This window comes from Aulonocara stuartgranti (assembly GCF_965226115.1).
Source record: "Aulonocara stuartgranti genome assembly, chromosome: 19".
In the NCBI taxonomy this organism is placed as follows: domain Eukaryota; kingdom Metazoa; phylum Chordata; class Actinopteri; order Cichliformes; family Cichlidae; genus Aulonocara; species Aulonocara stuartgranti.
In genome coordinates this window covers 325,932-348,150 of record NC_138955.1, presented here as the reverse complement: position 1 = coordinate 348,150, position 22,219 = coordinate 325,932, and the positions used below count along the sequence as shown (strand labels likewise).

The 22,219-nt window shown below is 43.7% G+C and overlaps 2 protein-coding genes across 4 annotated transcripts; one reads left to right on the top strand and one right to left on the bottom strand.

Annotated features, from left to right (window-relative positions):
• The first annotated feature begins 406 nt into the window (after positions 1-406).
• Positions 407-18,960, top strand: pak6 (p21 (RAC1) activated kinase 6). 3 transcript variants are annotated; one of them, XM_082516011.1, is made up of 9 exons: positions 407-910; positions 10,849-11,096; positions 12,730-13,395; positions 13,984-14,517; positions 15,282-15,415; positions 16,450-16,576; positions 16,667-16,792; positions 16,920-17,054; positions 17,432-18,960. In XM_082516011.1, the coding sequence occupies exons 2-9, from the start codon at positions 10,893-10,895 to the stop codon at positions 17,597-17,599; spliced, it is 2,094 nt and encodes a 697-aa protein (XP_082372137.1). In that variant the 5' UTR covers positions 407-910; positions 10,849-10,892; the 3' UTR covers positions 17,600-18,960. The 3 variants fall into 3 exon arrangements, with proteins under 3 accessions (XP_082372137.1, XP_082372139.1, XP_082372138.1); XM_082516013.1 differs by lacking the exon at positions 17,432-18,960 and adding an exon at positions 17,217-17,385; XM_082516012.1 differs by lacking the exon at positions 407-910 and adding an exon at positions 7,244-7,522.
• A 472-nt stretch (positions 18,961-19,432) lies between these two features.
• Positions 19,433-21,209, bottom strand: ankrd63 (ankyrin repeat domain 63; the record flags this gene model as incomplete). Its single annotated transcript, XM_082517382.1, has 1 exon — positions 19,433-21,209. The coding sequence occupies exon 1, from the start codon at positions 21,041-21,043 to the stop codon at positions 19,433-19,435; it is 1,611 nt and encodes a 536-aa protein (XP_082373508.1). The 5' UTR covers positions 21,044-21,209.
• Between the last annotated feature and the right edge of the window lie 1,010 nt (positions 21,210-22,219).

The window sequence follows — 22,219 nt, the reverse complement described above, 5'->3', positions numbered from 1 at the left end:
ATCGGTACAGCAACCCCTCCTCTGCCATCTGCCATCTCCCTGACCATGTCATTTCATGGATAATACATTTGAGTGAACAGCAGTGCACCGGGTGAAGTCAGCACCCTCGCGTTCTCGTGTCACCCACATTACGTGCAAAGGAGACAGAGAGGCAGAGAGATGGTGGGTGGGGAGGGGAGAGGAGAGGGTGGGGGATGAAAGGTATCCCAGGTGATGAGGTGTTGAAGAGCTCTCCTCTCCTTACAGTCACTGGAAACCGGCACACGGGCGCAGGCACATGCTGCTATCAGTTCTTTTGCAGCCCAGTGAGGGAGTGGGAGGAGGCAGAGAAGGAGGGAAGTGATAAAGAGAGAGGCAGAGAGAGGAGGAGGAAGAGAGTAAGAGAGAAAGGGAGGTGGGAGGGAGTGTGTGTGTCTGTAGGAGAAAGACAGCGAGCCTGAGAAGGAGAAGGAGAGAAAAGGGGGGTGGATGGAAGGAGCTACATGGTGCTGTGATATTCCTCTCCTCCTGGATGCTGCTTTTCTTTTTCATGGCTTTGTCTATCTATTGTACGGACACCCCCTCGTCCCCGGGAGCAGGCACCGGTACACGAATCAGCACTCAGCCACAGAACTGGGGATGAATCGGCCCCAACAAAGAGCCTTTGAGATGGCAGTGTGTGTTTCTGCCCGGAGGGAGGAACGCATCAGGCTTTCCCAGGCAAGCGGCAGCCTGCAGTGTGCTCTCGCTTGAGAGCCATCCCTCCTCGCCGTTGTGTGCATGAGCTTGAGAGCGTGTAGGTCTGTGTGCGAGCGTAAATGTGTGTGTGAACGTGAGTGAGCGGCGCATAATAGTGGATGTGAGTGTATGTGCACACTCGCTTCCAAACCTTCCTGGAGGAGAGAGGCTCTCCTCTTCACTGGACAGCAAGGTAAGGGGGGATGACTGATATTTTTTGGTGTCTTTCTCTAACAATGATTTTATCCCTCCAGAGTCCCATCTTCTCTCTTCACAGCGAGGAGAGTGGGGTAAAGTGGGGTGGGGGACAAAAAAAAAGAGGCTTAACGTCATTAATAAAGAGCAGGCTAGTGTATGCCATCGGTAGGTATCAGTCGTGGTGGAGGAAGAGAAAGAGGATGTGGAGCAAAGGCCAGTGCAGCCAGGTGCAGATGTGGTGGTGGTGGTGGGGAGGGGGGATACTGAGAGGTCTGCAGGATGTATTCAGTGATGGACTGCATCTCAAAAGAGGAGCCTTCACCTTCTGCTCACCCTCCTCCTTAAAATCCCAACATCGTCTCCTTCTCCTGTCTCTTCTGTCCTCAACCCCGATTTCACAAAAAAGGATTCAGCACTCTCAAGATGGATCACACTTGATAAATCTAGGATGATTATTATGAGTACTCTGGACACAGATGCTTCCTGTTTTTACCAATGTGAATTCAGGTGATATTTTTTAGTTGTATCAGTGGAAGCTTCTACTACTGCACATATATACATACTTCAGTAGATGGATGCTGTGGAAAGAATAGACACGATAAAGGAGACTCACACGTGATGTCTTTTCCTAGCATAAAGAAAACCTATTGTACGAGGGGTTGCATGAACGTGGGATGCGATGTTTGAGCACATTAAGAAATAAGAAATCTGGTCAGTACACTGGAAAAAATAGATTTGTAAAGTCTCTCTATTAGACTGCTATTAGATGCTAAGTCCTCTGTGGAAATCAATCTAAGGTGAAGGTGTTTTAAAGAAGTGTATAGATTGTTTGTTTTAGCCCACTTAGCATTGCCAGTGCACTCATTGTCAATGATGCTGTCGCAGCACTTCTCACGCTTGCTACTAAAAAAAGAAATAATAATAACAATGCTACTGTTAATGCTTCCATGTGTGAGTTGAGACGACATCTGTGCACATACAGGGCGATTTGCTCATAAGTTTAGTACTGATTGAAATGTATGGGCTTTTTAACATTTTTATTTTTAGTCTGTTGATATGTAACTGAGGCTCTGCAAGTAAAAAAAAAGCTCTTGTTTGTGTCTCAGGTCATTCATTGATATTCACAGAGGAAGAGGAAGAGCAGCCAAAGGGTAGGGGATGTGACAGAGAAGGTCTCTTTGGTTCACACACACACACAAATGCACATAAACACACACGCACAGCTGGACTTCTGCTTCACTCGGGGTGATGTGCGCTCTTCTATAAAGTCTATATTTTGGTGTTTGTTGTGTGTTGCTCATCGTGCGGGTTTACAGGCTCACAGTAAAACAAACAGACTTGAACACGCGCTTCAGGACGCCGACAGGACAGCAAGTGATACGGACCTCTCACACACTTGATCACGGCACGCAGGTGCTGTTGCGATGCCCCAGCGACCCATGCTGGGCTCACGATTGTTTTCAGGAGCGACTGTGACATGTTCATGCTGGTGAAGGCGGGGGAGCTGTGCATTTACCAGCTTAGTGTAGCTACTGGCCACGAGATGTCAAGCACCGCGGATTAAAAAATCCTCAGAGTCCAAATTAGGACAGCATGACATGAGTCCCCCCCCTCTCTCTAGGCTGAAACAGCACCCATGCTGGGTGACAGAGAAGGACAGCAGAGTTGGTGCAGATTGATACCATAAAGGAATCTGAGGTTAAAAATGGCCTGTGCTTTGTCCCTTGGAGAGACACGCTGAGGCCTTGGCTGGGAAAAAATATAAATCAAAGCCTTCATAAGCACATGCGCATACAGTAAAGCATGCGCCGAGTCCCAGTGCATCAATAAATTAGACCCAGGAGAGAAAAGTTGGGCTCATACCATTGGTCCAGCCTGATCATACGTTTCTATCAGCACAGCGTCAAATTGTTCAAAGCACTTGTGAGAGCCAAGAGGATCTTTCATTAAACAGAGTGTTGGTCACTGCTGCATTTTCTTTCTCTCCTGCCTCTAGTCCTTAGTATACATATTCATGCATATTTCCTGACGTGACAGTCTGTGGTGTTCTACTGATGTGTCAGCATCCAGATAACGTCCCATAAAATCCTGCAGGACATCAGAAGCGTTGTTTTTACAGTGTCATTAGATTAAGGTGTTTGGAGCAGATAGAGACCACAGCTTTTACTGCGCAGTAATGTCCACACTGTTCGCTGCAGGGCAGAGCAAACTAGTTTTCTTGTCCATTTTCTTATCCGTGAGAATCAGTGCCATTATGTCAGGTGACAGAATGATGTACGTGCTGTGTTGATGCAACTGTCCTGTCCTCAGATCCCCTCTGTGGCTTGTTTACTGCAGAAAAGATGATGGAGAAAACAGTTTGCATCTTCAGAACTGAAAGAGAGCTCCTCTCAGCATCATTACTTTTCAAAAAGTTTGACAAAAACGTCTATGTCTATGCTAATTTTCGCCAACAGCTTCAAATCTACAGCCATCCCCTTCAGTATTTTTTTCCTCTCTCTGTCCTCCATCCTAGATTTATCCATCTTCTCTTTTTTTTTCTGTCACCGCAGCTGAGTGTCTGGACTCTCCTTTCCTCCCCCACTCTTACTGCTCCCGTCTTGACCTTTCATTTTTGGTTTCCTCCTGTCAATCTTAACACAGGACAAGTGTTCCCTCCTGCGCAGATTTCTGCTCTTAAAGGAACTGACAGCCCACATTGTTGGGCACTGACACTGTTTTTTTCTGCGTACTTCCAATCCTCGGGCCTTTTCCTTACTCACGCCGAGCATGAGGAAATGACAGATGAGCATTTTTGATCGTTCACTTTCTCAGAATCTTCAGTGACTTCTACCATTTTAGACTTGCACGACTTCATCCAGAGATTTGAGTGAAAGCCGGCATATGACGCATCGCTGCGAGTTATGTGACATTTGAAAGACCCCAAGATATGTCACTATGAATGAACTCCCTGTGTAAATGTGGGTCATCCATGCTTAATATCTCATTTTATAAACTGAAAAGTGAAAGCACAATATGGATACAGTTGACTATCTAACCAGGAACCTATACGTCCATGGTTACATAAGGGTCTACTCTGACACTTTGCAACCTTTGCAGCCACATTTTCTTTACGCTTTCATATATTTGTATCTGTTTTATAATCATCAAGGGTATGAACACTTAATATTTATCAGCTGCAAGACTGTATTCATTATGTGTTTTACCTTGTGGGTCCTCCTGTCAGTTTGCGTGTCAACATGGCAAAAGTTGGTCCTGAAGACACCTTTAACGGGAGCAATGCCAACACCACGAGTACTTTATCAAGTTTGTCTGTGCATACATTTTGGCCACACTCTGTGCAAGCTTACTCTTTTTGTCCACTGCTGCTATTAAACTTTAGACAAAAACTAGTCCTTCACGTGCCCTTGGGTATGCTCTACATTATGTCCTTAGCCCTGAGTGGAGCTTTTATCAGAGTTACAGCTACATCAAGGACTGAGAAAGTTGCTGTTTGAAAACTGGCACTATATATCCGCACAATATATCTTTAGTCATCCAAAGAAAATGTTGGTTCAGGGAAATCATACTTACTCTTCAAGCAATCCCAAAGAAAAGGAAAGGAGAAATTCTGCATATTACCTCAGAAATAAACAAACGGAGCCACTATGTGCATTCTGCCTGCAGCCTTATTAGCCTAAAGACAACAGCTAGTAGCGAAATTAAACACGGTACTGCTTTCACCTTTACAGTGTGCTACACTCCTTTACATCAATCTTCAGAAATTAATCTTTGCAGAAAAATAACATAACATCTTTTACTCCATTCATTTAGCTAATTGACATGATTTAATAAAACCTTCTTGGCAGCTGTAATATCCCTCTCCTCGACCCCCTTTCCCACTTTGTAAAAAATAATTTTATGACAGCTGACATATCTTATGCCCATTATGTTTTACTCACAATATTTATTAGAAACATGTCTTTGGCAAAATTGAATGTGATTGCTTTGGTGATTTCGGTGCGTCTTTGGGAGCTGGATGTATATGCTGACACGCCGAATAGGCTACTTTTTATCGACGTTTAAGTTGAATCTGGATGATACAGGTTAGCAGGCATTACACTGTTTTCCTTGGGCTTTCATGCATTAATGGTGCTGCAGTTTTTTCAGGCAGTTGAATAAATCAGCTGTGTTGGTTTGCGGTGCAGACACAGTCCATAGGTTTCTGTTCATATGATTTCTTTTCAGTTAACATCACTTGTGCTAAATTCAAGGTTTTTCCAAATAATAATGGATGTTCCACTTCAAGGGATAGCTCTCACCTTCTCCTGTCCCAGACATTTCAATTTAGTTCTTTATATGTCTTTTAAAATAGGATTACTCATCCAGACCAGCCCAGGAAAAATGTATGGTGCAGAGAACAGTCACTTGTGATTGGCACAAGGCTTGTGGTCAGGATCTGATTTAGCGCTTGCTGATTTTCTTAGCATTCTTAGCATGATAAGTGAAGCACTCATATTAGACATCAGTCTGTCGAGCTCATTTAACTGTGGGAAGCCAAAGTCCTGACAGAGTTTAAGATTAAGTTAAGTGTGCAACACTACTAGGGTGCTAGACAGAATGCATTTAAAGCTGACAGTCTCTTGTTGCATGCTACATGTGAGCTACATTTGAGAAAGAGAAACTTCAGACAATGTCCCAGGCACACCGACTTATTAGACTTATTAGACGCAGTGTCAATTTGATCTTGTCTTCAAGTAAATGTTCAGTGAGTGTAAGCAATAAACAATTCAGGTGTTTATAGTCTTACCACAGGTGTATAAAATCAAGCACCTAGCTATGGAGTCTTCCTTTACAAACAGTGTGTGTGTGTGTGTGTGTGTGTGTGTGTGTGTGTGTGGGGGGGGGGTTATCTAACAAGATACACGACCAAGTTAGTTCATGTGATTTCTTCCCTCTTAGTTATTCCACCATCAACTGTAAGTGCTTACGTTACACAGGGGACGCATTTAAAATTCACAGCAACTCAAGCAGCAGCCTGAGGTTACAGAGGGTCGCCGAATACTGATCCAGGATCTTTGTCCACACGTCAGACCTAGCACCCTTCTTTCGGCTGGGAGAGTCCAAAGGTGCTAAAAGCACAAGTGGTCTGTTCCTCAAGGAACCAAAAATAAGGGAGTGACTATGAAAAGATGTGATGCTTTTCTTTATGGAGGAAATAGCAATGAGGACATTGGCAAATGTGAGCCTATAAACCCGACAATCGACTGATACTTTTGAACCCGCATTCTACTTTATACGGAGATGTTATTATTGTTATTATCATTATTACTGTTTTAGTTCATGTATGTAGGTATTCCACAGAATTGATGGCTTGCTGGTTGCACAAAAGAAAAAGTCAAGACGTCACCAAAGTTTAACCATCTTTGAATAATCATTGCACAGTAGCTATTTTGGTCTGTTCAACTGCTAGTGTTAGACTGACACCCCAACAATGTCATCTCCAGTGCAGTGCAGCTAGCATGCCTGAAGAAACAAAACTGTGCAATCAACCAAAGCCACATTTGTGCAAAGAATGACTTTATGGACCTAATAGATTCATGCCGACATTCTCCAGCATTTCTTATATTCTGAGTGCTTTGTCATGCATGATGTATCAGAGTGCTAGCGTCTTGTTATTCCGTGTCGTTGAATGCAGCTTATTACATCACATGTAAAGTCTTATTGAAAGTCCTTCCATCTTTGCAGAGGTGACTTCAAAGAGAAAGACATCAACGTAAATCATAAACACTGCTATTGTACTGTCCAGTCACGTCCGGCGCCTTGTACCTTTTATGCCCTCAGACGGTGTGTGTGTAAGTGCATGTGTATGTGTTTTACAAAGCACAGGGAAAAGATGACCATCCAAGACCCCCACCGCCCCCTCGAGAGGCAGTCTCATTACACTCAAAGGGCAAAACGGTCATCATAATGAAGCTGATAGAAGAGCAATCTCTAAGCGCTCTACACTGCACTGTAGATTCCAAAAGCACCATTTAAGACCTTGATGCTATCTATACTATTATGAAATAGATGTAACCCCCCTCCTGTAATTCAGTATAGCTGGATTATGCTTATACATGCATTGACAAGTACAAAAACAGGATTACCTCATCTCCATCGTCTCACACCCTCACTTCACCATTTGACATGAATCCCGTACAAAATAAACATCCATCTAGTGCGGGAGAGGCGGGGGGGGGAACGATGCGTCCTAAAATTAGATCAGTGAGGGACTGAACACCACTAATCCTGCAAGCACAGTCACCTGCACACTCATTACATTTTTTTGCATGCACGCCAACAAAAAGATAGAAGCAGAAATCAGGGCAAATAGGGAAAAAAAATCATTTAACAGAGCTGGGAGCACTAACATCGAGCAAATCCAATATCTCTCTTATCTCTCGATCCCCTCCCACTCAACCGGAACTCCTGCTTGGGGTGATCTGAACATGAGAGGAAGGAAAGCATGCTCTCTCTTCTTTTGTCATGTTGTCTGTGGGGCACATATGGATTGCTCGGTTGAATTTCTGGATGGTATGAGAGGCCAAGCCACTCTGCCAGGTGAAGAAGTTCCATCCAGTCAGGGGTAAGGCTATGATTGGATATTAATTTGAGCGTGGATTGGGAAAGGGATTGAGTGGTTACTTTCTGCAGAAAAATAAGTGTATTTTGCATGCGTTAGAGAATGTGCAGGCTGTGGAGTCTTTCTTTCAAGGTTTATGTTTAGTTAGACTTCAGAAATACTTATTGCAAACAGATTTCTGCTGAGTTCCAGTGTATGAGATCTTATTTCTCAGTGATGGGATTTGTGAGGCTTTTTTTTTTAGGTCACGCGTTTGGACTTGTTTAATTTGTTGCTCCTGCATTAAGTTGTGAAGATGAAAAACACCTCATGTTGCACAATTTTAAGAGTGACCTCATCCTGGCTCTCCTTTCATGTCTGTGACAGCAGCTGGCGGAGTTTTGCATCAGCACATTGATAGATTCAAGAAAAGCCACTCAGGCATAGGGTCAAGTCCCTGCAGTTTTGAGGGATGTGACTGGAAAGAGATGGTGGACTGTGCAAGTCAAGCTCTGTGGAAGCATATTTTAGGGCTTAGAAATCAATAGCATATTGCTGTCAGGACTGTCATAAGCCCGGCAGAGTCTGAGAGGTCAATCTAAGGCCAGTCGCATATGATTAAAGCTTGTAAATCAATAATTGTATCAACTTTTTAAATTCATTCTGCCCAGGAATGAATCAAGTATGCATGTGTGTTTCTTCTTGTGTCTAATACCACAGTGGTTAGTTTGTATTTCCAGAGTCTGCAGAGGGGAACAGTGGTCAAGTATGAATAATGAATACTGTGATATATTCTGTTCTCTGCTGTTTTGAACTGATGCAACTTGATGAAGTATCATAAAAACCAGCTGCTCTTTTTGCAATGGTACTGTAGCAGTTTGCATTTTACTCAAGCGAATATTGATTGGTATGCTTATAAGAGAATACGTGAGCGTAAATGTGTAAATATTTGTTCGGGCAATGCCAGCATCGGCATCTTTAACAGCTATCTAAGCAGACAGCCTCTCATGCAGTGCAAAAAGAAAAAAAACGACAGCGATCACAATCTTCTATTTTTGCAGCTTGTGTTTTTTTTGCAGGCATTTTTTATTCAAAAGGGGCCACAACTGGCACTTAAAAGCCTTTCTGTGTCTCCAGGAAAGAAACTGGGTCCCTGTCTCACTAATATATCCACGTTTGACTGTAATCTTGGCCCCGACTCCTCTCACCCCACCTTCTGAGAGCCCTCACATCATAATGTCCCTGTCAGATAGAATTAAAGTCCTTCCCAGCATCACATTATGTACATAGGGAGAGCACAGAGTGATGCGTTTATGCAACACTTAGCATATTAGCCTTGTGATTGAATTATCCTTGGCGAGTGTCACGTCTATTCTAGCAGTCCTTCTGCGCCCCCTCCTTCCCACCTATTTCATCCTACCGCTCCCTTCCTGTAATGAAGTGGAGGTTTAGCTGATGTGACCAGCGGGCCTGACTTACTTTTACCTTGCAGTGATGCAGCAGGACGTGTGGCGTGGGTTAGTTACCAATACATCTCTTAACAGGCGTCATTGATGCCGATTAGAGCCATGCTGATCCGAGGGCGGAGGTGGAAAGAGGAAAGGCTGCCAGTGTGATCGCCTGCTGGTTTGCAGAGGGCTGAAAAACTAATTTTCTCAGCTCCCACTATTTCACAGTGCATGATGGGAGATAGTATCTGATCCTCTCAGGGTACCGTGTAGGCCTCTGCATTGGCTATTAATTTCAGGGTGACTTTTTGCAAAAACAAACAAAAGTTCTGTGAGCATTTAGTTGGCCACAGAAGTGCTTTGAGCTTGACAGGTCAAGTTAGCCTGCTATGGCAGTAGAGTGTTTGCTGTATTAGCTATCTTAGTTTAGCATGTCAACATTTGGTCATTTGCACATGCGGCTTGAAAGATAAATACAATATGGACATACCCATATATACCCATTTTTTGTTCTTACATTTTGAAGCCTTGATTTTAATGTTTTGTATTTTTTGGAGACAGAACTAAGCACAAACCATAACCTAATGTTAGCAAGTTTGGCTAGCAAGTTGCGTCCGCAGACCACATACATGTAAAGAATAGAATTTCCCTCACCAAAGTTGGAGCACAGACTTCTTGGACGTGGTATTATTGCTTCAGACTATGCATTAATTAATGCTACAAAAGGCACAGACACTACAAACTAGGATAAGAGGTCCAGATTAGTTAAGGCCTAGGAGATCCCTCACTGTCTTAACTAAGACCCATTCAAAGCAGCACCACTGCCCCTCCCTGAGCCTGGGTCTGCTGGAGGTTTCTTCCTGTTAAAATGGAGTATTTCCTTCCCTCCGTCACCAAAGCACTTGCTCATAGGGGGTCGTCTCCTTGTTCGGGTTTTCTCCCAATTATTGTAGGGTCTGTACAAAGCAATATAAAGCTTTTAGCATGTCCAGCACAAAGCTAGAGTTAACAAATACTTAAATCAGGATGGATGTAGTGGACTAAGCAGCAGACCGGCACTGGCATCCCCCTCGCATGGCTAGCTGAGACGGCTTCCGTGCTGTGAGCTATTTTTAAAAAAAAGTATTAATTCCAATCAAGTGACTTAAATGTGAGTGATTATCTCCCCTTACAGCTGTGCAGCCGAGTAAATGAGATGTAATGCATTTAATTATTCCCCCCCCCCCCCCCCCCCCCCACTTGAATGGAAAATAAAGCTGCATATACAGTAAACCCGAGTTAGTGGCTCAAGAAATACAGGACCATCCATCTGAAGATTAAGTAGTTGCCCTCCCTGCAATCAAGGGCACACAAGCTACTAATTAGGATGGGATATGAAAACGGTTATAAAAAGGCTTTGAAGGATAGCCTGCCAGAGTATATTTATGTCTGTATATATGTGTGTGCATGAATGTGTGTTGTACTTATTCTGCTAATGCACTGAAAGCCTGTGGGCGCTGGCCAGCCCAGCCTCGTGCTCATCAGTAAAAGGGCACAGAGAATGAATAAGCCTTAATTGACCAGATATCCTTCATTACACATGTGCTTACAAATCCATTCGCTGTCCTTGGAGCTCTTCTCTGTGGCGCAAGCTTGTGACAGCCAGCAAGGCAGTGTGGGACATCCACGTCCCAGGCACAGCTATTGGATAAGCCATTTAAATATATATATTCTCTCATGTGGAAGAATCATTTGTTGGCACATTTTATTTAAATGAACCTGGAGTAGTGGGCAAATGAGAGCAGCAACAACTCTTTAATCATTGTGGCACATGAGTTTTGTTTGTATTCAAATGTCTGGTTTACAGTTACTTAAATTTGTGCTGAATGTGATGTTTGGCGCAACTTCTTCTTTTTTCTACAGGGACATTTTGAAGCAGACAGGCTGCTACCCCTCTGAACCTAAAGATGTTTCGCAAAAAGAAAAAGAAGAGGCCTGAGATATCAGCCCCCAAGAATTTTGAGCACCGAGTTCACACCTCTTTTGATGCTAAGCGCGGCTGCTTTGTGGGCCTGCCGACACAGTGGCAAAGCCTGATAGAGAACCTGCGAAGGCCCAAACCCATGGTGGACCCTTCCAGGATCACAGAGGTGGAGTTGAGACCAAAGAAGGTAAGCTATTTAGCCCTTTATTGATTCTCTGTCCTTACCCTGAGGTGACTACTAATGAATGGCGCACGGCGTTGATTCCCATTAAGTTGTAATGAGCTTCATTCACAGAGAAATATGTGCTGGTTGCGTCAGTGCAAAAGTATTTGTGAGCGCTGTCACAGAAAATGCCACAATCCTCGGATGGCAACGTGGAGAGCTCTCTCCCCTCCCCATCTTTTTGCTTTCTTATCTATCATGTGGCTGAGCTAATGACCCTGCTGTGTACACTGACTGTACAATGTTGAATACTCATAGGGGCCACAAGATTTATTACTCCACGCAGGCAATTAATAATAGTCCATGGTGCCTTCCCAGAGATGTCAAGCAGAAGGGCTAAAAAGTGCAGGTACAGCAAAGGAATTGCCAGTGAGTGATAAAGCCTGCAAATCTCAGGATTTCTGTGCTTCATTGAACACACCGTTGACGCTTTTTATGGCTCCTCCAGAAAATAAAAAACCCACGAACATTTCGTTAAGTCTATGACGTGATTGTTATTAGTGCTGTGAAATATGAGAACAGTCATTCCAGCATTTAGGTCACTCGGGTCAGTCAGCATGGGTTTAGTGTCATCAGAAACACAGAAAATCCTAAAAGCTAAAAATAGAAAATTAAAGATTCAGCATGTTTCAGATTATTTCTACATGATGAATAGAATAGAATAGAATAGAATTCAACTTTATTGTCATTGCACATGCACAGGTACAGGGCAACGAAATGCAGTTTGCATCCATCCAGAAGTGCTTTAGTGATATAGATATATTACAATATATATTAGCAATAATATAGATATGTGAGTATATTACAGAAATGGGTCTATTATGGTATGTTATAATGTACACGGTATGAAGTATGTTGTGAATATTCTATAACTATAAGTATGTACAGGCTGTAGTGAGTACAAGCTATGTACAGGATATGAACAGGATATAAATATGAAAAACTATACAGAATATGAGAAGACAGTTTCATTTTTAAAAAGCATGTGAAATTGCACAGAGGCTATTATCACCTGCCATTCCCTCCTCACAGCGAGGTGCTACAGTAGGTGAGATGTCATCTGACCTCTACCCCCCCTGTGCTGATGTAATGGCATTGAGCCAGAGAAATGGGAGAGGCAGTAGAGTATAACTGAACATGACTCTACCCTGAGTACGACTACTAAACCACCATGCAGTCAGTGTTACATCCATTCTGTTCTGGCAAAACATCTAAAGATTGTCTGATGATTTTATGTCAGGGCAAGCTTAGGCCATTTGCCTTTGGTTGCCTGCCAGTTGTGCATACCACGAGAAAGTTCATGAGCGGTTATCTCGACAATCTGAAAGCATGTGAGCAGTTGTAAAGGCTCTTTCTTTGTGTTTCGCTTGTGAAGTATATTTGTTGGTGTATTGTCAGAATCGGCCACTGGGGAAAATAAATTCAAGTCACCGTCTTTGTAGAATGACAAAGATGTCCTTTACAGATTCCCAAGTCTAAATTTAACTCGCCTTTGAGCGATGATTATGTCACCCTCATTCCTCTCTGTCCAAAATCCTTCTGTAATGCAATCATGGCTTGCAGGATGTGATACAGATAAATGCTTCTCTCCTTTCAGACCATTGTGCGTGGGAGCATGATCGGACACGGAGACTACATCGCAGCCATGATCAATGACATGAGCCGTCTGTCTGTGACCAGTTCCAACTCTTTGCGGAAGAGCAGCCCTTCAGCCAGGAAGAGAGCCCAGTCTCTGGGAAGGTTGGGGGAAGTGAACGAGGGAGACACTTACCAGTATGAGGGTCTGACCCAGGAGGATGATGACGATGAGGAGGATGCGGGCCAGGAACAGTGGAGGAATAGGGCCAGGAACATCCACAGTGAGACCAATACCCCCTACTTGGGCATGAAGAAGAGTATCACTCTGCAACCTAATGGGATTTTGCCCAAGGCCACGTCCACCTATGAAGTCGGGGTCAGCTCTCTCGAGGGCCCATCACATCCTGCTCAGTCCCAGAACATCCAGATGCCAAGTCACGGGGCTTATATGAGTAGTGATATGGGTAGTCCTCAGGAGAGAGTGATATGGAAGAGAGATTTCCAGCTGTCAAGGGGAATGCCACCAAATCAAAGGCCTGTAGCTTGTTTCTACAGCCCTGCTATGACGGTACAGCCACCCCAGGGAGATCAAGGCACAGTCACCACAGAACTCCGACCCAATATACCAATATACATGCACCAACAGAACAGCCCTGGCAGGCCGTTCTCCTCCTATGACCTGAAAGTAAGCCTTTGCAGCGATTAAGTGTACCGATAATACATTATTTATAGAATACACAATATATGCATATTTCTAATCCTATGTACATCATTTTTTAACTACTCAGCATGTTTCTTGCATGAGCTCTGAATACATTAAATAAAGTTATATTTTGCTGTCAAAAAACCATCACGGATCATGTTAATGCTTAGGTTGTGGAACTTTAGTGAAGCAGCTTATTGATTGGCTTTTTCACTAAAGAGGATCAAAGTTCTGAGTTTGAATCTTTGGTTTAGTTCTAGACTTAAAAATAATGAAAGTGGGTTCATGGTGCCAGTAGTCTACTGGCACCATCTTCTTTCAACATTTACAACTCTACTGCCAGTAGAGTTGTAAATGTTGAAAGAAGATGTGTTTGGCAAGATCTTTGCAGGACACTTGGGTCCATAAAACAACACATCAGTCATATCAGGTGAAGTGGAAAAGGAGGGAAAGTGAAGAACTTGATTTACATTTAGTTTTAAAGTGGGTCAAGAACCTCAGGCAGGTGGCCAACTGCCTTTCAGTTCTCTCTTAATTTTCCTCACCCCATTTTTCTGTGTTATTGTGCAGGGAGAATCAGCAGTGAGGTACCACTCTGGTTTCCTGCCCACCGGCACCAGCAGTCCTCTTGTGGGAGGCGTCAGACCCCAGCGGACTGTTCGCTCCTCAGCCAGCTACACCTTGGGTCTGTCTCCTAATATGGGACTGAGACCCAGTGGACCAGACCCCTTTCTCAGACACTCCGGATGCCCCAACCCTCCCTATCCCAGACAAGACAGCCCTTCCCAACCTCGACCTTCACCTACAGGCTCATTAGCCACCAGTCCTCCAGGCACCTGCTCCCCTGCCTTCAGACCCCCGCAACACCCCTCACCCAGACCGCCACCCGACCCACCTAAGGTGACACATGAACAGTTCAAGGCGGCCCTGCAGATGGTGGTGGACAAAGGCGATCCCCGCTCTTATCTGGAGAACTTTGTGAAGATCGGAGAGGGCTCCACAGGAGTGGTGTGTATCGCAACAGAGAAGCACAGCGGCCGGCAAGTGGCGGTGAAGATGATGGACCTGCGGCGGCAGCAGAGGCGAGAGCTACTCTTTAATGAGGTACAAAAAAAATAACCCAACATACAAATGCAAATAACTCTAAAATGTACCGAGAGTCATTTACAGCAACATATCTCTAATCTTTGTTGTTTAGCCTGTGGGAAAGCAGTTTAGTGATATCAGGGCATAAAAGAGAAGGCAGTTGCTTCATTTTAAGTGCTAAAAAAAGCACTTTAAGTGAGTTAATCCCTATGTTAACACAGCTTTAAAGTAGGGAAGTGTTTACAGCCTGGTACAAGAAAAAAACAGTCGGTCTCTAGAGTTAATTTTGCCTTTCATAGCAACGTTTGAACATTTTTAATGCAGTTATCTGACAGCTTTGGCTTGCCGTGCTGTCAAATGCAATTAAAAAACAAACAAACAAGTCTAATATTTTATTAGTATTACTTATCACTAACTGGTATCTGATTCTGGGTGACACATCCAATGGCTTATTAAGGTTAAGTGATCACTTGTATTCAAATATGATCATTTCTGACAAAACCAAGAGGCTTCCAAAAGGCAGCTGACACAGAGTATGCCTTTATAGAGTCCAATATTTTTATGCACATCTATCATTTGGAGGTATTTTCCAGTCTGAAAGAGTAGCACTGATGTCATCATCTTTGTAATCTTCATGGAGTTTAAATGAACTATATTTCTGCTTGGCAGTGAATTCCAATGACTGAGCAGCAGTCATCTTTACTGCTGGAGAACCAATAAGTGGCGACATTGTTTGTTATATTTCTAAAGATTATACCACCAAATAATGTTTTGTGTTGCAGGTGGTCATCATGAGGGACTATCAGCACAGAAATGTGGTGGAGATGTTTAAGTCTGCTCTGGTGGAGGAAGAGCTGTGGGTCATCATGGAGTACTTGCAGGGTGGAGCACTGACTAACATTGTTTCTGAAACCAGGTGAGAACGCCATTAAATATCCACAGAAGAAAAACAAAACAAAACAACAACAACAAAAAACTGTATTTCATTGATTCCATATGGAACTTATATTTTTTAATAACTAAATCAGCCACAAGAGGGTAGTGTGGTATCAATTGGTGGGTAATCGATGTTCCTCCCAGGAGTGCAAAACTGTCATCAAGTCTTCTCGTGCACGCCACGTCTGCTGCTTTCCTCCAGAGAAAAATAATAATACAGTAAAATAATTGAATTTGTGTGTGTTTAAATGCCACACGGAAGGCTGATTTTGGGTAGACATTTGATCCCCTGATGCTACGACATACATCAAAAAGGGAGAAAACATATTGACCAGCAGCAGGGAGCTGAAATTTATCAGGGTGTGTTTGTTTGAGCTGTCAATATGGTTTATATTACTAACAGATGGCTGGCTCAGTCTCCATAGGGTGACCTCAGGGTTAGATTGTTTGACTCAAAGGGATGGAAATTTTCCTCTCATACCAAATGATATATAAAGTGAGCCAGCTGTCACTGCCACTGCTGGTCTAAGCCTAAAATAATCAGGATATTGACACAACAATCAAGATCAAGAGTCCTTTGTGTATGCTGTTTCTCCAGGCTGAACTATGATGTCAGATTATTTTAAAAATCCACTCAGTTTTAATCATTTTATCTTATATAGTTTTAGACAGTTTTTAACCTATAGTTGTTGTGTGTGGGAGGAACCTTGCTCTGTAAAGTAATTGTTACCTGGTGTTTTCTGTGAAATGTCTTTTTGCTGCTCGACTCTAACTGTTTATGCTGCACTTGAAAAAATATTAAAGGCACATTAGCATCGCGGCAGAACGGGCGTGCTTCATTCGTCACTGTGCTACGTGGGAGTTGTTGTTTTGAACCTTGCCTACTTTATCGTTGCCTTTAATGTGCGGTGATTCATGAAATTCAACTTTAAGTCCTGTTGATTCGTCATAACTAGTAGTGTAAAAGTGTGAAATTCATGTAAAATCTGTGTGTTTCTGTGTGTTGTGCTGCAGGCTGAGTGAAGAGCAGATTGCTACAGTGTGTGAAGCTGTGCTGCAAGCCCTGGCTTATCTCCATTCACAGGGAGTCATTCACAGAGACATCAAAAGTGACTCTATACTACTTACGTTAGACGGAAGGGTATGAAATGTTTCTTTCTTTCTGTCTCCTTCTTTCTTTTTCTTTTTGCTTTCTTGATTAAAATTAAGGAAAGCGTTTTTTTCCTCACAGGTCAAGCTTTCAGACTTTGGCTTCTGTGCACAGATCAGTAAGGACATCCCTAAGAGGAAGTCTCTAGTGGGGACACCTTATTGGATGGCGCCTGAGGTCATATCCAAGTCGCCATATGGCACTGAAGTGAGGAGGCACACATTCAGTTTGCATGAATACCACTAGTGTAGCACTGATTGCCAACAGAGGCAATCTGTGCAATAGTATGAGACCTGTTAGACACTTTTTTTCCTGTGTCGTGGTTTATTTCCAGGTCGATATATGGTCGATGGGCATCATGGTGGTTGAGATGGTGGATGGAGAGCCGCCATACTTCAGTGAAACCCCTGTAGCAGCGATGAAGAGGCTGAGGGATGAGCCAGCTCCTACTGTTCGAAACGCCAGTCAGGTACGAGAACAGACGAACGCAAGCTAGCAGCATTGATGGTCCAGACTGAAGTGTCTCGGCAAATGCTGGATGCAACACAATTACACGACCATATCACTGCAATGATTTATTGGAGTACAACTATATTATGTACTTATACGTACCTATTATGTTCCTATACAGCAGCTGGATAGCGTAGTGGTAGGCCTACACACCTTTGGAGTTGCAAGCTCGACCTAGTAACTGTCCTGTCTAGACCCCCCATGCTAAAAACCAAGCCCTGGAATGGCGCAGCTACACCTGTGCGCAGCTCAGACGCAAGCATTTCACTACATGTTGTACTCTGTATGATTGTTTATGTGACAAATAAAGGTTGTTTGTATTTCTTCCTGGTGCAGGTCTCTCCAGTTCTTAAAGACTTCCTGGACCGTATGCTGACTCGAGACCCCCTAGAGAGAGCCAGCGCCATCGACTTGTTGGAGCACCCCTTCCTGCTGCAGAGCGGCTCACCTCAGTGCCTGGTCCCACTGGTGGAGCAATACCGCAAGCGCATGTCCCGCTGCTGACCCCACAGGGCTCCTGGTCCCCCAACACCCACCTTCAGTATGACCCTTCCAGGCCTCAGAAGAGGACAAGCAACTGGGGTCCAACTTCAGCTCCCAAGCCAATGGGCTATCAGCTCCAGAGGCGCAGACCCCGTCGGGGTAACGGCGGCAAGTTTGGTAGACAGACACAGCATGGTCTCGGGCATGAGAGAAGCATCTTAGGAGCGAGTTAAAGGCAGCATGCGATCCCTCACCTCTCAGCTCGCTGCGATCCGATTATCGATTGGTTTCCTGTAACATTCAGTGGGATTCAACACAGCACAATGTGGTGCATATCAAAGTGATAGCAAAAATCAATATTCCACATGACTATATGTACATGTGCTACTATAAAAATCCTATATAGTGTTCATAGTGGGCATTATTGCTAGCTGTGTAAAGTTTTTAAGCTGGTGTTTAGGCTCAAACCAGAGTAGCTCATTGTGACATTATTAGGCAGGGATAAAGTTACCTCTGCACACTCACACTCTGTAGTGGAAACTGGACAACAATCTGTCAATCCACACTCTTTGCATGGCCAAATGGAGGCACACCTGGCCTGATGTGAATGCTTGAATATGTACGAAACAGGGATGTGAAAGACAATTCTCCTTTTATTAGCATAACAAATGGGTAGATGAAAGCCCCAGCTGCTACTATTGGGCTACTGGAAAACCACCAATTCCATGTTTCTCTTTTTTATGTTTATTCTTTATTTCAAAAAGGTATTGTTGGTCGTTTGTATGATGTGAAGTTGCAAATAAGGTTTCATTATTAGGTATGGACTTGAACCATGAGCAGATAAATTAATAATGTAAATACTGAATATTAGGATCTTACACCTGCTGATTCACTGCAGTAAATTATGTGAAACAAATTCAAAATGTTACTTTTCTTTACTGAAATGTGTAGTTGGTTTTTTTTGTCGTGTGTGTGTGAGAGAGAGAGGAAGCGCATGAATGTGTGAGGTTTCAGCGTTCGCTTCAACTCTTTGTATTGTGACAGACTATTTAAAGATCATAAGATTTATGTGTGTGTGTGTGTGTGTGTGTGTGCGTGCGTGTGTGTGTGTGTGTGTGTGTGTGTGTGTGTGTGTGTTACTCCTGAAGATGTGTGTGACTGTATTTGCATTTGTTTGCCTAGATAAAGCACACAGGCCTGGCATGTGATGCTGCAGGACGTCGACCTGCTGAGAAACACTTTGCACATAGTCTTTGTATTCTGACACAGATACATGTTGACATGTTTCATGTATTTCTATTTCTGTGTGAAGCATTCATGAAAAAGAGAATTACACATTTTAATTTTGTACAAATCAATAAATGATGCATACTGAAACGGTATCCATTTAAGTAACTCTGAGTCCTTTTCGCACATGCATAGTACAGGATGAATGAGCCGGTCTTTTAAAGTGTTTATTACATGTTGAGCATGAATCATACAGTGCACGGTGACTGAATATTTAGGCGAAATACATTTCTTCTTCTTTTTTTATTATAAACACAGAAGCAATATCAAATACATTCGATTTCAGGTCATATAAATCTTATACATGTGAAAGAAAATATTCATTTTCAGCAGCTCACAGACTGAAATCGTGTTCATTTGTAAAGGATTTTAAACATGGGTTAGCAAAATTGCACTTTATGCAACTTTTATTGACAGGTATTGAAAAACAAATAAGCTGCAACAAAAGCGAGGAATCATTACTTTTCTCAGTATGTAGGCGCTACTGCCGAGCAAGTACCAGAAGTTTAAATGCTGTTAAAAAACATCCACTACCAGCCAATTCTGCAGTTAGACATTGTCCTCTTTCTAGTCGAGGGTTGACTGAGACGAGCAGCTTTCGAACTCACACTTCACTCCACTGATGCTGTCGACGCTCGGCTGACTGTTGACCTGTTGGTGCGTGTGCGAGAAAGGAAAGGTTTCGGAGCGGGACATCCGACCCCTGCCATTCGAGGAGCCCGATGAGCAGTCTATGACCATCCTCATAAATTCGGGTGCAGTGAATCGCCGTAGCAGTCTGGTCCCCAGGCCCGTGAATCCCGGGGTACGGTTGGGGAGCTTCCCTGACTCAATTTCTCCCCTGGCAGGAAGTAACTTGTTGTGTCTGGCAGTCGCACCAAAGCTGCCCCTTTTCTGCTGCTCTCGTCTGCTCAGTGAAGCCATATCATTAGCCTCTTCATTCTTAGATTTGACATTCTCCTCTGGCACTCGTGCAGGCTGATTCTTGCTGTTTAAAAGAGGTTTTGGCACAGAGACAATTTTGTCAGCATCGCTTGTCAAGCCCTGGGTGTTCCCATGACAGTCCATCTTATCTATCAGGCATCTCTCATCCTGCAGTGAGGCTCTCTTTAATTTGCTGGCTGACAGGCTCATGTCACGCACATCACCCTGATAGGACTGCTTTCTGCTGCTCAGAAGGTCCAGGTTAAATGACTTTGCTTTGCCCCAGAGAGGAAAACTCGCTGGTGCTTGCTCTGGGAGTCCAGTGTCTCGGCTGACATCTTTCTGGCTTGGCTCAGGAAAAGAGTTCAGTGTTTTAGTCCCCCTTAGCTCTCTAAAGTGGCAGTTTTGCAGCTGCTTGGTTGTGAAGAGAATGCTGTGATCCCCCTCAGTTTGGCTTTTCTCAAGCTGAGGAGGCAGAGCCCAGCTGTGGCGATGGTTTTCCTCTTGAGATTGGCTCCTGGGACATCGGAAACGGTTCCACACTCCATTGCTGTCGCCAATTTTCAGCTGTCTCTGAAATACCCCAGGCAATTGGTCTTCATTATTTAACTGTTTGGAGAACCTCTCCAGAACCTGCCTGGGGAGCCTGCGGGGCAGACGGCACTCACCCTCCTGAGTGGTACTCGCATCAACAAGTGGATCATCTGTAGCAACACTTCTCCTGCAAGGAAAGTTCAGAATCTGGACGCACTGACTGTGCCCAAAGAAGCTGGCAACCTCAATGGCTGAGTGGCCAGCATTATTGGTCCTGTCCAGCCTCAGTCCCAGTCTTTTGAAAGCCCTGACCAGAAACTCCAAAACCTGGCTTTGCCCAGAAAATGCAGCATACATGAGGGCACTGTTTCCCCAGGAATCAGTGATATCAGGGTCAGCATTGAACTGAACTAGAAGTTTGACCACGTCCAGGTGTCCCATTTCACATGCATGGCTCAGGGCTGTGCGACCGTCCTCATCCTGGCAGTTGACATCCGCCCCTTTTTCCAGCAGCAGCCGGGTGAACTTGGCCCTGGTCCCAGGGTCTTGCAGGCAGACGGCATGCATGAGCGGGGTGCGGCTGTTCTCCGTCTTCGAGTTGATAATGCGTCCATCCAGTGCGTCCAGGATGAAGCGTGCAAGGTGGACTTTACCGCCATGCATGGCATCGAGGAAGGTCTTGGTGCCAGAGCCCTGGCGTAAATCTTTTGGCCGCATCATCCTCCAACAGGTACTTGCAGTGCTGAGCCTTCAAGTGAGCCGAGAAAGAGAGATGGCAAAAAGGGAGAGGAACTGTGCGGCAAGTTCTCCGATACTCACTGTGTTAGAGTGAGCGCTTCACCTCAGAGTAAGACTCACAGAGGAGCTGCTAGTGTTTTTATACCTCCCTTTCCACATGCCCTCCCCACGTTGCCTAGGAAACAAACGTCTGAGGACCATTATGCAGTCGCAGCATCCATTCAGCCCGAGCACTCTCTGCCTGGAGAGAAATATATGCTATTTGAACAGAATAATTACTCAAGGAGAAAAACATGGCCAGCATTTACCATGTGAGGTCTGTGGGGTTAATTTAAATGCAGTATTTTCACTTTTGTTTGTTGCAAATGGACTCAATCGAGAAAATTTTGCTGTTGACAGAGCAGTCAAAATAAAAAAGGACTCATGTGATGAATAGTGCATTATGCTCATGTGTAAATGTCCCATTTACATGCAAGACTATACTGTATCAGTACACTTAGCAAATGTTTGACGGAAGATGAGACAGTCTTTGAGAGATCTATTCACTCTGTTGGTGTGGGGGTATGTTAGCAGTTATCCTTTTTTTCCCCTTGAAATAATGCGTCTATCCATCCATCCCTCTCTGTGTGTTTGTTCACAGTTTGCTCCAGCCTGCCATAATGAAGTGCAACAAGTTCAAGTTATTCTCCTCAACTGTGAGAAGACTTTTTCAAGGTTTCATGATAATGGCCTTGCCTGAAGGTATTTTCTTGTCAAGGGAAATAGTAAATCCGATCGAATCTACAATAAAAACACAGTGAAAGCAACATTAAATAAATAAAAAAAAAAAAACAGAAATCGCTCAATGTCAGATTCAGTCCTTTCAGTGACTCGAGTCCCTTTAATCATACAGATTAAGACCACTGTTTGTTTAAGGATTTCAGTGTGATTATCAATCTCCTTTTGCAGTAACACTGAAAATAACAATCAAAAGCCCACATGATTATGAACGGCTCCCCTAAATATAGCTATGTCAAACTTGTAGTATTAGACATTCAGTTAGTACACTTCATAGTTAATGATTTTTAAAAGAGCAGTTGTGCACTTACAGGGAGTGACCAAGACTGATGTGCTAACTACTGCAATTTATGAACATCAGTTATAAAGCCTCTTGCCACA